At 41.0% G+C, this 13,955-nt stretch overlaps 1 protein-coding gene across 12 annotated transcripts in view; it reads right to left on the bottom strand.

Annotated features, from left to right (window-relative positions):
• The window catches only part of BMPR1B (bone morphogenetic protein receptor type 1B), a 394,237-nt gene that overhangs the window by 10,916 nt on the left and 369,366 nt on the right, over positions 1-13,955 (bottom strand). For all 12 annotated transcript variants that reach the window (XM_049104973.1, XM_025424270.3, XM_025424260.3 and 9 more), the window contains 2 exons: positions 10,646-10,838; positions 9,561-9,858 (listed from right to left, as the gene is read on the bottom strand). In XM_049104973.1, coding sequence (XP_048960930.1) covers positions 9,561-9,858; positions 10,646-10,838 — 491 coding nt within the window. The remainder of the gene's footprint in view (positions 1-9,560; positions 9,859-10,645; positions 10,839-13,955) is intronic.

Below are 13,955 nucleotides of genomic sequence, written 5' to 3'. Positions count from 1 at the left end.
TTAAAGGACGGCAAGCTGTCTCTCTGCAGATCTTCAAACTGCTAACATTTACTAAAAGATCGAACGCTTCATTCTTAGAACCATTTTAAATTCATTTGCAGCTAAAACCCTCAATCTAGAAACAGACGGGACACCAGTATTCTTATTAGGCCCCTCAGGATCCTCCAGGACCAACTACTCTGAAGAAGTCTGTTTTTTTTATTTATTTATTTATTTATTTATTTATTTATTTATTTATTTATTTATTTTTTACTAAAACTTGAAAGTATAAATTTTTAAAAATGAAAATAAATTGATAAATAAGCCTTAATCTGTAAATGTAGGCCTAATGTTCTGGGCTCTGAGAGGCTCATTTTCTAGAAAAATGTGAATTCGTAGTATTTACCAGTACAATACAATAGAAAAATGTCATTTGCATACCTAAATAGTAAATGATAAGGGAAGAAAGTGAGCCAAGAGGCAGCTTAATGATAAAATGGAAACTATCAGGTTTAAAAGATGCCACAAAAATTCCACTTTTCATTATAATGACACTTCTTCTGTGAGCACAGAGTAAGGTATTTCATGTGTTATTATTTACAACTGAAGCATTAGAAAAAGACAATGGCAGGCCTGGGTAGAGAATTCTGGGTTCCATGCCAAGAAACAAACACGGGGCTTGCAAATGGAAAGAAACTGGTAGAGGACCTAAGTTATATTCCAGAACATGGACTGGGAAAGGAAACCAAGAATAGTATCAGCATGCGCCCTCAAGAGTGTATTTAGGCCAAAGATATACTCTGATCACACCTGATAAAGATTTTAGGTGATTCTGTCCCATTCTTATTCTTAGCTCGTTTGTGCTTTATTTGGATTTAGAAGGTCAGGTAGGGCTAATAAAATGTGTGACATGGAAACATCTGTTGGAAACAGAAATGTAATTGTTACCTGAAGACAAAATTCAGATTTGTGATGGCCAAACTAGATAGAGTTCATCTCTAAACTCTCATTCCCTCAAACACTGGACAAACATACAATCAAGAATTTAGTTGGTCTATCACATTCCCCCCAAAGTAGTTCCTTATATAGGCCATGGAAGTTTGGTACCGCTATCCCTCCTCTACCTTCCTCTCCTTACCCTCAGTGTTTCCCTAGTAGTATGTGAATAAATATCCTCACCCCAGAGGATCTGAATAAATATGTCTTCCCACCAAAAGTGTAAACTCCTTGAGCCCTGAATATCTGCTATGATCATTCGTTACAGGCCTGAGGAGTGCCATCCCAATCCATCTCACATGGTAAGTAAATAAAATACTTTATGTGAAAGAAAGAAAAGATCTGTTTACAGCAAACTTTGCTATGAATGTGTGGAGGAGAAATACAAAAATCTCTGTTGCATACAGACCATAAAATGAGATATTGCCAGTATCTAAGAGGTTAAATAGAATTTTGTTAAGCAAATTGATTGTGTAAAAGATTGCTATTACCCTAATGGCAAATGCCTTCAGCACTACATTTAGATGACAAATGCTAATTATACGTGATTCATATCTGATACTAGAAAGGGTCAGATTCTCCAAGACATATAGCTCATTCCATCTCCTCTTCTCTCAGGAGTGTTTCTATACTGGAAAGTAATTAAACTGCATTTCTCTCTCAGGTTTTCAGTAACATTATCTTACCTGTTTCCAAATTAGGGCAGAGAAAAACTGAGCCTGTTAATCTCCAAGAGCAAAAATAGAAGCCGGAGATATTGAACACTGGGGCACCGAGAATAAAGGAAGAAAAAAGAGGCTGTAAGTAGAGCCCGATGGTGCAGAGCATGTAAGAATAGGGTATAAAGTCACCAAAGGAAAGGGTCAAGGAGGAAGAAGGAAGCAGGAAAGGTCAGGGCGCCTTCAGCTTTCCCTTGCTTTCTTTTCCATGAAGGGACCAGAGAGTAAGAAACAAGGTTTATAAGACCAAGATTGCACAAGGAGGGCAGAGTCAGAAAATGAACTCCAAATGCACAAAATAACCCTCTCTGCTGCAGTGGCTACACAAACATGCAATCAAACCATAAAATCACATAGAGCAAAGATAAATATCAACTTCAGGATGCTGGTTACTTCTGGGAGGGATAAAGGGGAATAAAATAGGGAGGAGAAGGCAAAAGGCTATCCTCAACATCATATTTCTTCAACAACAACAAAAAGACCAGATAAAAATAAAGCAAATTGTTAACTTTGCTCACATTATAACTGTTACATGAGTGCCTTATTATTTTTTATACTTTTATGTATATATAATATATTTTAATTAAAAATATTATTATACAGAAGAACCCAGCAGGAACAGGAACAAGAAAAATGCACATTTCAAAGGCTAAGGGATAGATTGGTGGCCTAAGGCTCTAAGAGCAAGAGACATCTAAAGAAAGTGGACAAAAGTATAGAGAAGATTGGTTTCTACCAAGGAGAACTGAAAACACTACATCAAAAACATGGGTGGCACACTGACCATAGAGAAAACATCTCTCTCTCCTTCCCTCCCTTGGATAAGGGTTGGAAATATTGGATGCAAAGGGCTCAAGACTGAAAAACTGGATTTAGCAAATTCCAGGGGTAGTATTTTTACCTACTTATACTTATATAATTAATACTTCCACTAGATCTGATACGGCTTTTGTCCCTGTTAATGAGAGTTCTGTGAGTTACTGTGAGTAATGTGAGTGTGATAAAGACATCAGTAGAATTAGAAAAACATAAATATATAATTTGAACAACATAAACTAAATTAAGGGATGTCAGTCAAATTCCTCCCCAGGGAAAAAAAAATGTTTTAGATTCTTACATTAATGGGTATTTTTCTTTATAAACTTTAGGGACAGTGGGCTGGGACAGGATTAAATAAAAATACCTATAATTTTCTGAGTTAAAAAAAAAAGCAGTAATTTGGGAGATTGGAGGTAAAGGGACAAGTCAATTGGGAAAAAAAAAAGGGGTTTTCCCTTCTGGCCTAGGGCCATGACAAGATGTTAAGCTCCTGCAGGAAACAAAAATCAGGAAAATGTGCTGGTAGCATGAATTTTATGACTACCTCTACCTGAGTAAAGCTCTCTTCAACCTTGTGTTAACGGTGTTTGGGGAAGAAAAGAATCAACAACTATACCACGTGGGAAGAGGTACATCATATATTGAAGACGTGAAGCAGAGAGGAAAACAGCTCTTTAGGATTCCCTGATATGCAGTCAGTGACACTGAGTTCCCTACTGTATTAAGTAGGATTAGGGGTGATAAAGTAATTTTATTTGAATCTCAAAATGCAGAGTGCCCTCAGCGATGATTACATAAGGAGACATGCAAACAAACCTCGTATTTCTGACCCAAGTCACTCAGATGACAATGGGATGATACAGAAAATGCCAGCAGGGTGGCATGAGATCTACAGCAATGGACAAAGGGCCTTCAAGTGGATACACGCCACCCACGTTAGTGGCTCTTCTCATCAAACAGGAACACAAAGTGAGTGAGAGGCCTCAAGGCGACTGCTTTAGGCGGGCGGGGGGGCGGGGGGCAGCGAAGAAGACAGATGTCACGCGTGAGACAATGACAGCCGGAGAAGGGGAGAAGGAAATGAACCGATACAAAACTGAAGGATCAGGACCTGCTGGGAGAGCAGTTTCATCCCTGATGCGGCTCAGACCCTGGGCCCGCGGTGAGCATCTTCATTGGCCCTACTGTCCAGAGACACTCCGGGGGGGCTTCCTGCAGTGTCCCCCGGGGCCTGGCCCCGGGGCCGAGGGGCGCTGTGCATCTCAGGAGGTAAGGTGTGGCCAACAGAGGGACCACGAGCTCTTGGAATACGGAAAGGCTGGAGGCAGAGCCTCGGGCAGGAGCCACAGAGGCTCCAGAAGGGAGCTGGGCCAGAGCAGGAGAGGCGGCGCAGAGGACTTTTATCTTGGTGGCCGAGTAGAATAAAGCGCATTTTTAAAAACAGACTACACTTGCCTTGACTCTGTTTGGAGCTACATTTGCTCACGCTACCTAAACCTCGGAACTACTACGGCATAGCAGGGATTCTTTCCCGAAGTATGAGGTAAAGGAAGAAGCCCGGGGCTCAGCACGGCGCCTGCCCACCGTCCCAGCAGCGGGGAGCGGAGGCCCCGGGAGCTCCCTGCAGCGGGCGGCCACGCGGAGCCCCGGAGCTCGCGTGTCGCGTGGTGGCCTCCGTGGTGGCCTCCGTGGCGGTGAGCGGCTCGGACAGAGCCGGAGGGGGAGAGCAGGAGAGGGGAGAGAAAAAGGTAATAGAGAAGGAGGAGAAGCAAACATCGGTCACCTTTAATAATCTAAAGAGCTTTTAAAAAAAAAAAAAAAAACAAGAACGGAATTTTATTTTTTTTAAGATTTATTTTTATTTTATTTATGACACAGAGAGAGAGAGAGAGAGAGAGGCAGAGACACAGGCAGAGGGAGAAGCAGGCCCCATGCAGGGAGCCTGACGTGGGACTCGATCCCGGGTCTCCAGGATCAGGCCCCGGGCTGAAGGCGGCGCTAAACCACTGAGCCACCGGGGCTGCCCAAGAACAGAATTTTAAAGAACAATGAAAGAAGGGAGGGGGACAGAAGACAGGAGAAGGAAGCCACTGGTTTGCCCCTGGCTTGCTCCAAGCTCGCAACTGATCTCTGGCATCAACTCCGCGTGACACCTCCCAGAGACCACTGAACCTCCTCCTGGGGGGACGAGAGCCTCCAGGAGAAGGGGCTGCCACATGCCCCGGCGTTTCCCGGAGCAGCTGCTAAGTAGCTGTGGGGCTGATCTGCTGCGCTTGACTGGGCCCAGTCAGATGCTGACCACTGGGGAGCGTTCTCTGATGCACTTTCCGAAGGACTCGATGCTTCTCTGATTTCTGAGAAACAGACCCCTCCAACTAAAGAAGGTGCATTTGGCTGCAGAAATCCTGACTGAAGGTAGCTGACCCTGTCACTAATTCGCTTACTTCGCAGAGTCATAGTGAGCTTTAGACATATTGCTATTTTAAAAAATACCATTAAGTACACCCATGGGCAGCAGGGCTAGTGGGAAGGGTCTGAGAAAGCCGCTGGGGAAACGTGGTGCCCTCTGGGCTGCGCCACCCTACGGCCTCTGCATCTGGACAACCTGACAATCATCAGCTGGGAGATCTGGGCTACAGATCAGTGTCCGTTGTCATTTCTCTACTTAAAATGTAATACCTTAGAAGCCCTAAACCACGGCTTCATTCCCCCTAAGAAAATATATGATTCTGATGCTCAAGAACCAGAGAAGTTGCTTGATTTTCCAAAGTAAAAAGTGAAAAGATCTGTAAGTTTTCCTTTAAGGCATTTCACGTGTCACTGTTTTCTCCTCCTGAAAGAGATTTGGGGTTATGGTGCTGTCTGCCGCGACATCACCTGGATTAAATCTCTGATGGGCAGGAAATACACTAGCACTTACATCACTTTTGAGAGAGTGTATGAAAAAATGAATACAGGATAAAAAAAAAATCATATGAGGAGAAAATCTCTGAAGTGTAGTCCACTCTCTCTGTGGCTCTCAACTTCCCTGGGAACCTCCCAGAAATTACTTAAAAGCCTGAGAGAACACTTACCGTGTAGAGACCATGGTAGAGATTCAATTCTCACAGGAAGTCCACTTATGAAGTCTGAGAACTCCACACTGGGTTAGTTCTGACCCCACTTGTAATATGATCTCTAACTATCTCTGTGAGTGCACATGCCCCCAAATAGGAAAATCGGGAAAAGAGTGAAAACCAAAGAAACATAAAAAGCAAGGTTTAAAAGTCAGGCTCAAATATTGAGAAGAGCAAAGTTCCTTTGAAACACAGAAAATAAAATGTGAAAAAGGCCTCTGAAATTATCAAAGGCAACCTCCATTTAATGGAAGGAAATGAGGCCCAGAATACTAAGTGGCCCCACAGCTACTCTTTAGCCATTTGAGATTTGTGCCTCCACCAGCCACGGTTTCATATCCGAACCAGTATCCTCAAGCTTTCCTCTCTTGATGAATGAGTCACTATATTCCAAATAGATCTTTGAGTTATCCCTTAAAAATTCCCCTCCACTTGCTAGAATCAGGGTTTGCATGAAATCTGAGAGGTTGTTTAGTTCATTCTCCTTATATTAAGCAGAGCTGAGTTTCAGGAATACAACACTGACTTTCTTATTTTTTTAAAGTCTATAGAGAAGAAGTTCTCAATTACTTTGATACTGCCAAGATGTATTGATTTGAAACAATGTTGAAATACCTATAATGGATCATTTGCTATGTCATGTCAAATGGGAAATACATTAATTAATCTGGAATGGATCCTGCTCTCAGGATGCCCAATGATGAGGAGGCATGAGGAGGCTTGCACTAAATACCTATATCAGGCAGATAAGGGCCAGGAAATCTCTACCGGAGTAGAGAAGATGGTATTATTCCTAGCTGGGGGATGGGCTAAGGAACTTAAAGGCAGCTTTGAGACTAGAATAGGGTACATGGGAAAGCGAGGGCATTCCAAACTAGAGACTGTGCACTCAAATACAACATGGTAGCAAACAAGGAGTACATATGGAGAAAACACAGGTACTTCAGTTTTGTGAAAGAAAGCATACAAGTTGGAGGGCTTACAAGATATAAGACCGGGAAGGTGGATTTAATCCAGAGTGTGTGGGACCTCTGGAGCTAAGAAAAAATGCTTTATTTTTTTCATCCTGTAGTTCACAGAGAATCATTCATCTGTCCATTACACAAAATTTTGGAGCAACGCCTAAGTAATGGGCACCAAGGAAAGGCATGAGGGATGTAAATTTGCAAAAACAAAAACATGGTATCTACCTTCATGGAAGCTCAGTCTTAATTAAGAATAACAGATAAGTAGTCACTGATTACTGCATGAGAGTGTGAAAAATGTGTCATGACGGTACGCACCAGGTCACATGGGAGGGCTGAAGGCTAACTGAAAGTCAGACTTGGAAGGGGACAGTAAGAGGTATTCCAAAGGAAAAATCTGTGGAGATAAGCAGTAATTACCTCAACAGAAGAGCTGCTGGGTGTTCAGGTAAAGTTAAAAGCATGTTTTTTTTTTTTTAATTTTTTTTTTAATTTTTAAATTTTTATTTATTTATGATAGTCACAGAGAGAGAGAGAGAGAGAGAGAGGCAGAGACATAGGCAGAGGGAGAAGCAGGCTCCATGCACCGGGAGCCTGATGTGGGATTCGATCCTGGGTCTCCAGGATCGCGCCCTGGGCCAAAGGCAGGCGCCAAACCGCTGCGCCACCCAGGGATCCCAGTTAAAAGCATGTTAAAAACACCTCAAGAGGGGCGCCTGGGTGGCTCAATTGGTTAAGCATCTGCCTTTGGCTCAGGTCATGATCCCAGGGTTCTGAGATGGAGCCTGGCGTTGGGCTCCCTGCTTAGCAGGGAGTCTGCTTCTCCCTCTCCTTCTACCCCTCCCCCTTGCTCATGTGTTCGCCCGCGCGCTCTCTCTCTAATAAATAAATAAAATCTTTAAAAATGACCTCAAGGTGTGAGAAAGTATAAAGTGTTTAGAATATAAACTACATTTGAACCCAAAGCCATAGGAAACTATGAAATTATTATGCTATCCAAAAGTAATGTTTCAAGAAGATAAATCTGGCAGCAGCATGTAGAAAAAAAAAATAAGAAAGACAAAGAGCAAGTAAATATAAAAGAGCAAGTAAGGGATCCCTGGGTGGCGCAGCGGTTTGGCGCCTGCTTTTGGCCCAGGGCGCAATCCTAGAGACCCGGGATCGAATCCCACGTCGGGCTCCTGGTACATGGAGCCTGCTTCTCCCTCTGCCTGTGTCTCTGCCTCTCTCTCTCTCTCTCTGACTATCATAAATAAATAAAAATTAAAAATACATATATATATATATAAAAGCAAGTAAGTATATCCAAAATGCTTTACTCCAGAATCTAGGAAAACAGTAGAGGACTCAAACTGGACCCAGTTCAAATGGGAATGTCACTATCACAGAGACAGAATTCATTCAACTGAGCAAACCAAAAACTGAAGGAACAAAAGAAATGTCAGGCTCCTCACATTTTAGAATGGATGGACCAAAACTGGGAACTAGAAAGAAAAAGCAGACACAGCAGGAAATCCAGCAGTGGGGAAATATGTGAGAGGTACACAGAGAACAGAACCCACAGAGAAAGAAAGTGAACCTGGAATAAAGGGACATCAAGGAAACAGCAGGAAGAAAGGCCTGTGCCCTGTGGGCAGTAGAATGACAATAAGAAAGGCTTCTGGTGACAAAGACCAATGGTATCCCTCAAAAAAGAAGCTCAGGAGAGAAGGGAGCAGAAGACACAACATCACAAGATAATTATGAATTACGTGATCCATTGTGAAAGAGGATTACTCTTCCTAACTCTCAAGAAATTTCACAGGGGAAGATACAAGAGAGGCTGATAATTTGAGAAGCATCATGGGAATGTTTTTTTTTTCTTTTTTTTTGTAGAGGAGACTTGGAAAAGGTTGCAGAATTCAGAAGAGAGAAAGGATTTATTCATCTTATTGGCAGGAGGTTCTTATTTCTAACTCAAATCTACAGTCCAAAGCATTTGATTTTAAAGATGAGAACATCTAAATTTACCATCTTCTAATTGGTGGATACCTTCCTATATTTGGGACCTATTATTAAATCACACCTCTGTCTTCACTTCTGGGTAAAATTATCAAACTGTTAGTTCTTTCTCATGAGTTTTGTTTCCCAAACGTTTAATCATCTCCATGGCTTTTCCTTTGTGCTGTTCTCTACATTCTATCAAGTCTTCTTTGGGGGGTAGGGTGGCGGGGGGGGAATCCACAAGAGGATCCAACAACTTAATAAAGGCTAAGCCTAGACTGAGTTTTTTAAAAGGTAGTTATATGACAATCCCTCTACTCCAGTAATAGCAAACTCATTTTGTTTTGTCTTCAAAGCAAAGGAATCATTTCTTCTAATTAAGTCATCTGCAAGATAAAACAGGGCCGCTCTGATTAGAGGGAAGGTGGGCAAAATAGAGTCCCACCTACTGGGCATTCCTCCTCCGCTTGTGGCAGAAACCACTGTCTTGTGACACGTGCTAGTGTAAGTAACCAGGTGTTATATTCACTGTGTAAGTCACAGTATAGTAGTGCTGAACGCCGAGTATGTTCTGTTTGTTAGTTTCTAACCTTTCTCACAGAATATGTATGCAAATTATCTTTTTTTTACATCATATAAAAAAGCATGGTCTTTATCACTACATAACATGTAGATCTTTGCTAAGACTTGTTCCTACTTAACAAATGCTATGCAGACTGCTGACCAAATCATCCCAGACTCGAGGCAAACCTAATGCAAACTCCATCTGGAAGCCAGGTCACCAATGAGCAGAGAAATAACAGGACACAAATACATGTTTCTTCAAATAAATATTCCTTCTTTTTCCCTCCCAAGAAATACCAAAATTAATAAAACTCCTCCTCTCCTAAATACCCTAAAAGCGCTGTATCCCAGAATGTACAATCTATAAAAAGTGACAGAAAAGGATCATAAAAAGTATATTTATTCATTTTGATACTAACCTAATAAATTTAACAGCCAGGCCCAGGTCAGCTATACAACAAGTTCCATTTTTCTTCACCAGGATGTTCTTACTTTTCAGATCTCGGTGGGCAATTGCTGGTTTGCCTTGGGTGCTAAAGATTTCTGTGTGTAAATGACATAAGCCACTGACAGAAGAATAGGCTAACTTCAGCATCGATTTTGTATCTAGGGTGGTGGACTTCAGATAATCATAGAGGGAACCATTTTCATGATAGTCTGTGATTAGGTACAACTGGGTCCATGACCCTGTCCCTTTGATATCTGCAGCAATGAACCCTAAAAGGAAGAAAAGACAAAAAGGTTTGAAGCCAGGTATGCTCGGAATACTATCAAGAATAATTCATATTCCCAAATATCATTCTTTGCCATAGGTATCTTTGTTTACCATTCCACTCAGCTTTATGATTATGCCTATGACGGCATTAAATTATTAAAACCAATCAGAGGCAATAAAAACAGTAGAGGTAGAGAAACATTAAGAGTCTGTACCTGAAAACATGATCCCTCTCTAGTTAGTAGTTGATATGTAAGTTATTTTTAAAGTAACGGTAAATAGCTCAGGGCATTGTAGTTACACATAAGACACTGTTAAAAAGCAGGGTCTTGAGTCGGGGCACAGGCTGTTTCCACTTGAATGATCTAGCTACATCACTGCTAACTTGAGAAAATTTTTTAAAAACTCAATTCTCAATATATACACTCGGAATATATATAAACCCTGCAGATAAAACTTCTAGAACTTTTCACAACATTTAAACGTGTGCTCCTTCAAATCCCTAAGAAACCATAAGAAATGCTGGTGTTAAACATTTGCATTTCCTGTCCCTGAAGAAAAAAAAATGTTTTGAGAGTATTCCATTTCCAGCCCACTACTCATTCACAGAAGTGCTAGTCATTCCTCCTGTGAGGCCTCCCATTAGAAACCTGTGACGTTCCTGGGCTCTGGCCAAGGAGAAAACGTCTATATATTTCATAACAGGTCCAGACAGATGAGTTAATAGGCAGATGTGAACAGAAATGAGGGGAGTGCGAGGGAACCCTGAACACTGCCATACCGACTCACCCAGAATGTTTTCATGCCTCATCAACACTGTCTGATATATTTCTGTCTCTCGGAACCAGCTGGCTTCCTCTGTGGTGAAGAACACTTTCACAGCTACCTTTTCGCCACGCCACTTCCCCATCCAAACTTCCCCATAGCGACCTTTTCCAATCTGTTTCACCATCTGAATCTGCTTAGCTATAGTCCTTTGGACCTGTTAAATCCCAAAACACACGGTTAGTGTATTCACAGCACTACAGATTTGTTTAATCTTTTTTTTTTTCTTCCTCCAGAGAAGAACCAGTTACTGCATGCAAAATAAATTTAGCTGATAGTTTTTCTTTATATAGACAAGTTATTGGCGTTTGGCTATTCATTTATGCTGTCCCTTTTAAATGGATTGGAGACTGATTGTGGGTTCTGAAGGTCTGAATTATTGCTTCCACACTGAATATTTCGTTCTACCTATTATCATTTTCACAAAGGAAAAAAAAAAAAAAGAACCCTGAAGGGGTTCACAGTAATTGGCAGAATAGAATACTTTTCACTTCCACCACTGCAATGGAATACTGGCCACTCCGATGGGACTCATCCACTGTATACTTGATTGTGGATAAAATACAATGAAACCAAATCGTAGTGCATTGCTGGACAGGCAAAGAAATAAAGGAAGTCTCCAAGTCCGAAGGGGAGGATGGAGGGAGGAGGGCGGGGAGAGGAAGGGAGGGAAGAGCTGGGACCAGAGCAGGGAACAGTAAGCATTAGGCACACACAAAAGCCAGGCTGTCCTCTGGTGAGGATGAACACCAGTGCTGGGATCCGGAATCTAAACCTTGACCTCTTTAAAAGTTAAGAACCGAACGTAGGCTTCAGCATGAAGCTGGGACCACTGAAAGACACTAAATTTGCCCAAGGTTGGTAGCACACCATGGCTCCCAGCAAAAACAAGTACAAATCCTCTCCTGAGAAAATCATTTGCAGAATACTTTTCATTCCACCATTGCAGCCAGCACCTAGATTTGGAGGAACTCTTGCCGCCACACAACTTGATCATGGTAAAATACAAGAAAGAAAAAACTGTAATGAATGATTGGCCTCAAAAAGAAATACAGGAAAATTCTCCAAGGCAAGGAGGGAAGGGGCAGGCAGGAAACGGAAACGGAGGGGCAGCAGGAAGGCAGAGAGGCAAGGAAGATCCCACAGAATAAATCCCTTAAACCAAAAGGAAACAGCCTTTATAAATGAGAGCTAAGAAAGACAACCTGAGTAGATTGAACCCCTTCAGATTACAGACGCCAGAATTGTCAGAGAATGACAAGAGACATTATATGAAATGTGTAAAGAAATAGAAGATACAATGAAAAGAAAAAAGCGGCAAGAAATTGTTGAAAATTACACTATGTAGTGGAACAGTTACTTGTCACAGTCAAAAATGTACAATGGACAGGTAGTGGAAAAACAGCAGATTGGATCTGGAGAGAAAGTTCAGCTGGAAGAGCGCTCTGAAGAATGAGAGAGAGAGCAGCAGAACAAAGGGAGAGAAAATAGGGGAGGTGTGGCCTATGGGTTTTGATCTGCAGCTCATCTGCACTCACACTAAAAAATCTGAAGGACTGCATGACTGAAATGGCTAAATATTGATGACAAGTGACATCACCTGGGAGGCACATATAAAGAACCTAGCATAGAACAAGAGTTCTGATTGGAAAACTGGAATGTCCTCCTCATAGACATACGTTTTGCATCAAATAAAGTTGAAGTCTTTCTTTCTGTTTTTACACTTGTAAGGACCATCTAATTAATTACACCAAGTCCACCCAGATAACCCCCAATAATTTCATACCAAGGTGAGCTGATCAGCAACCCTTAGGTCCCCTTTGCCATGTAAAATAGCAGATTCTGGGGATTACGGCATTTTGGAGGGCCATTATTATGCCTACCACAGAGGTCTACCAGCTAGGGTGGATTCCATGTTTGCATAATGGATGATTTTATTAATTCAAGAGGTAATGCTCACCATTGCCAGAACCATTAACAGCACCAATATCAGACAGAAAGCTTTTTCGTAAAAGATAAAATCTTTTCTTTTTTAATGTTATTTTCTAAAAGAAGGATTGAAAAATCAAAGCATTGCTGACATGCAATTAAGCCACTCAGTCTGAAGGAAATAAGGAACAATTTAGGAGTCAAACAAAATATACTGAGCATACAAAGCAATGGTCAGTATATTTCCATGTCCAAATGGGGGGACAGAAGCATCAGAAACACTAAGCAGTGGAGAGCCAAATCTCCTAGTACTTAACTTACTGACTTGAGAGGAAACTTCCCACACATATTACAGAAATTTTATATTTAATTTACATATGTTATAAAGCATTGCTTATGTAAATCTATGGAACATTTCCTTTTTTTTTTTTTTTTTTAAAGATTTTATTTATTTATTCATGATAGTCACAGAGAGAGAGAGAGAGAGAGGCAGAGACACAGGCAGAGGGAGAAGCAGGCTCCATGCACCGGGAGCCTGACGTGGGATTCGATCCCGGGTCTCCAGGATCGCGCCCTGGGTCAAAGGCAGGCGCCAAACCGCTGCGCCACCCAGGGATCCCTGGAACATTTCCTAACATAAACACTTTTGTGTTCACTTCTTTTCTAACGATAATATATCTTCTTATAATTTAATGAATGTATTAATGGAACTGGCAATGCTTGAAAGGATAGGAACTTATCTCAAAGATAAAAAGTGTCACTAAATTATATTCAGAAATTTAGAGTGTATTTTTGTTTCGAGATTTATTACAACATCTAAGGAGAAAACACTGGCAAACAAATAGGTTTCAGTTCCGAGAGCATAAACATCTGATTCTTTAATACTAAAAGAGATTTTAATATTTGTACTTTCCTTTTTAAAAAAATATATATAATACAGATTTTTAAATATGAGAACTATACCTGCTACATATTACATTTTAAGAATAAAAAATTTGATAATAAAAACTTTACATTAAAAAAATCTACATCCTAACTAGTATCCGTTTGCTTATAATGACCACCTCACTACTTGTTTTCCGTCCAGCCTATCACCTGGAAAGGACGTATTAATCAGAGAGAACAATGTTTCAGTTATGCAAGATGAATAAGTCCTAGAGATCTACTGCACAGGACAGTGCTTACAATGAACAGCAGTGTACTATATTCTTAAAATTGGACTGAGAAGATTGTATCTTATGTGTTTTTACACATGAAATTTAAAAATAACAAAAAATAAATAAAGAGGGCAGGAGGAAACTTTTGGAGGTTATAGATATACCTATGCCATAAATTGTGATTATGG

This window comes from Canis lupus, chromosome 32 (genome assembly GCF_003254725.2).
Source record: "Canis lupus dingo isolate Sandy chromosome 32, ASM325472v2, whole genome shotgun sequence".
Taxonomy (NCBI): domain Eukaryota; kingdom Metazoa; phylum Chordata; class Mammalia; order Carnivora; family Canidae; genus Canis; species Canis lupus.
This window is presented reverse-complemented; position numbering and strand designations above follow the sequence as displayed.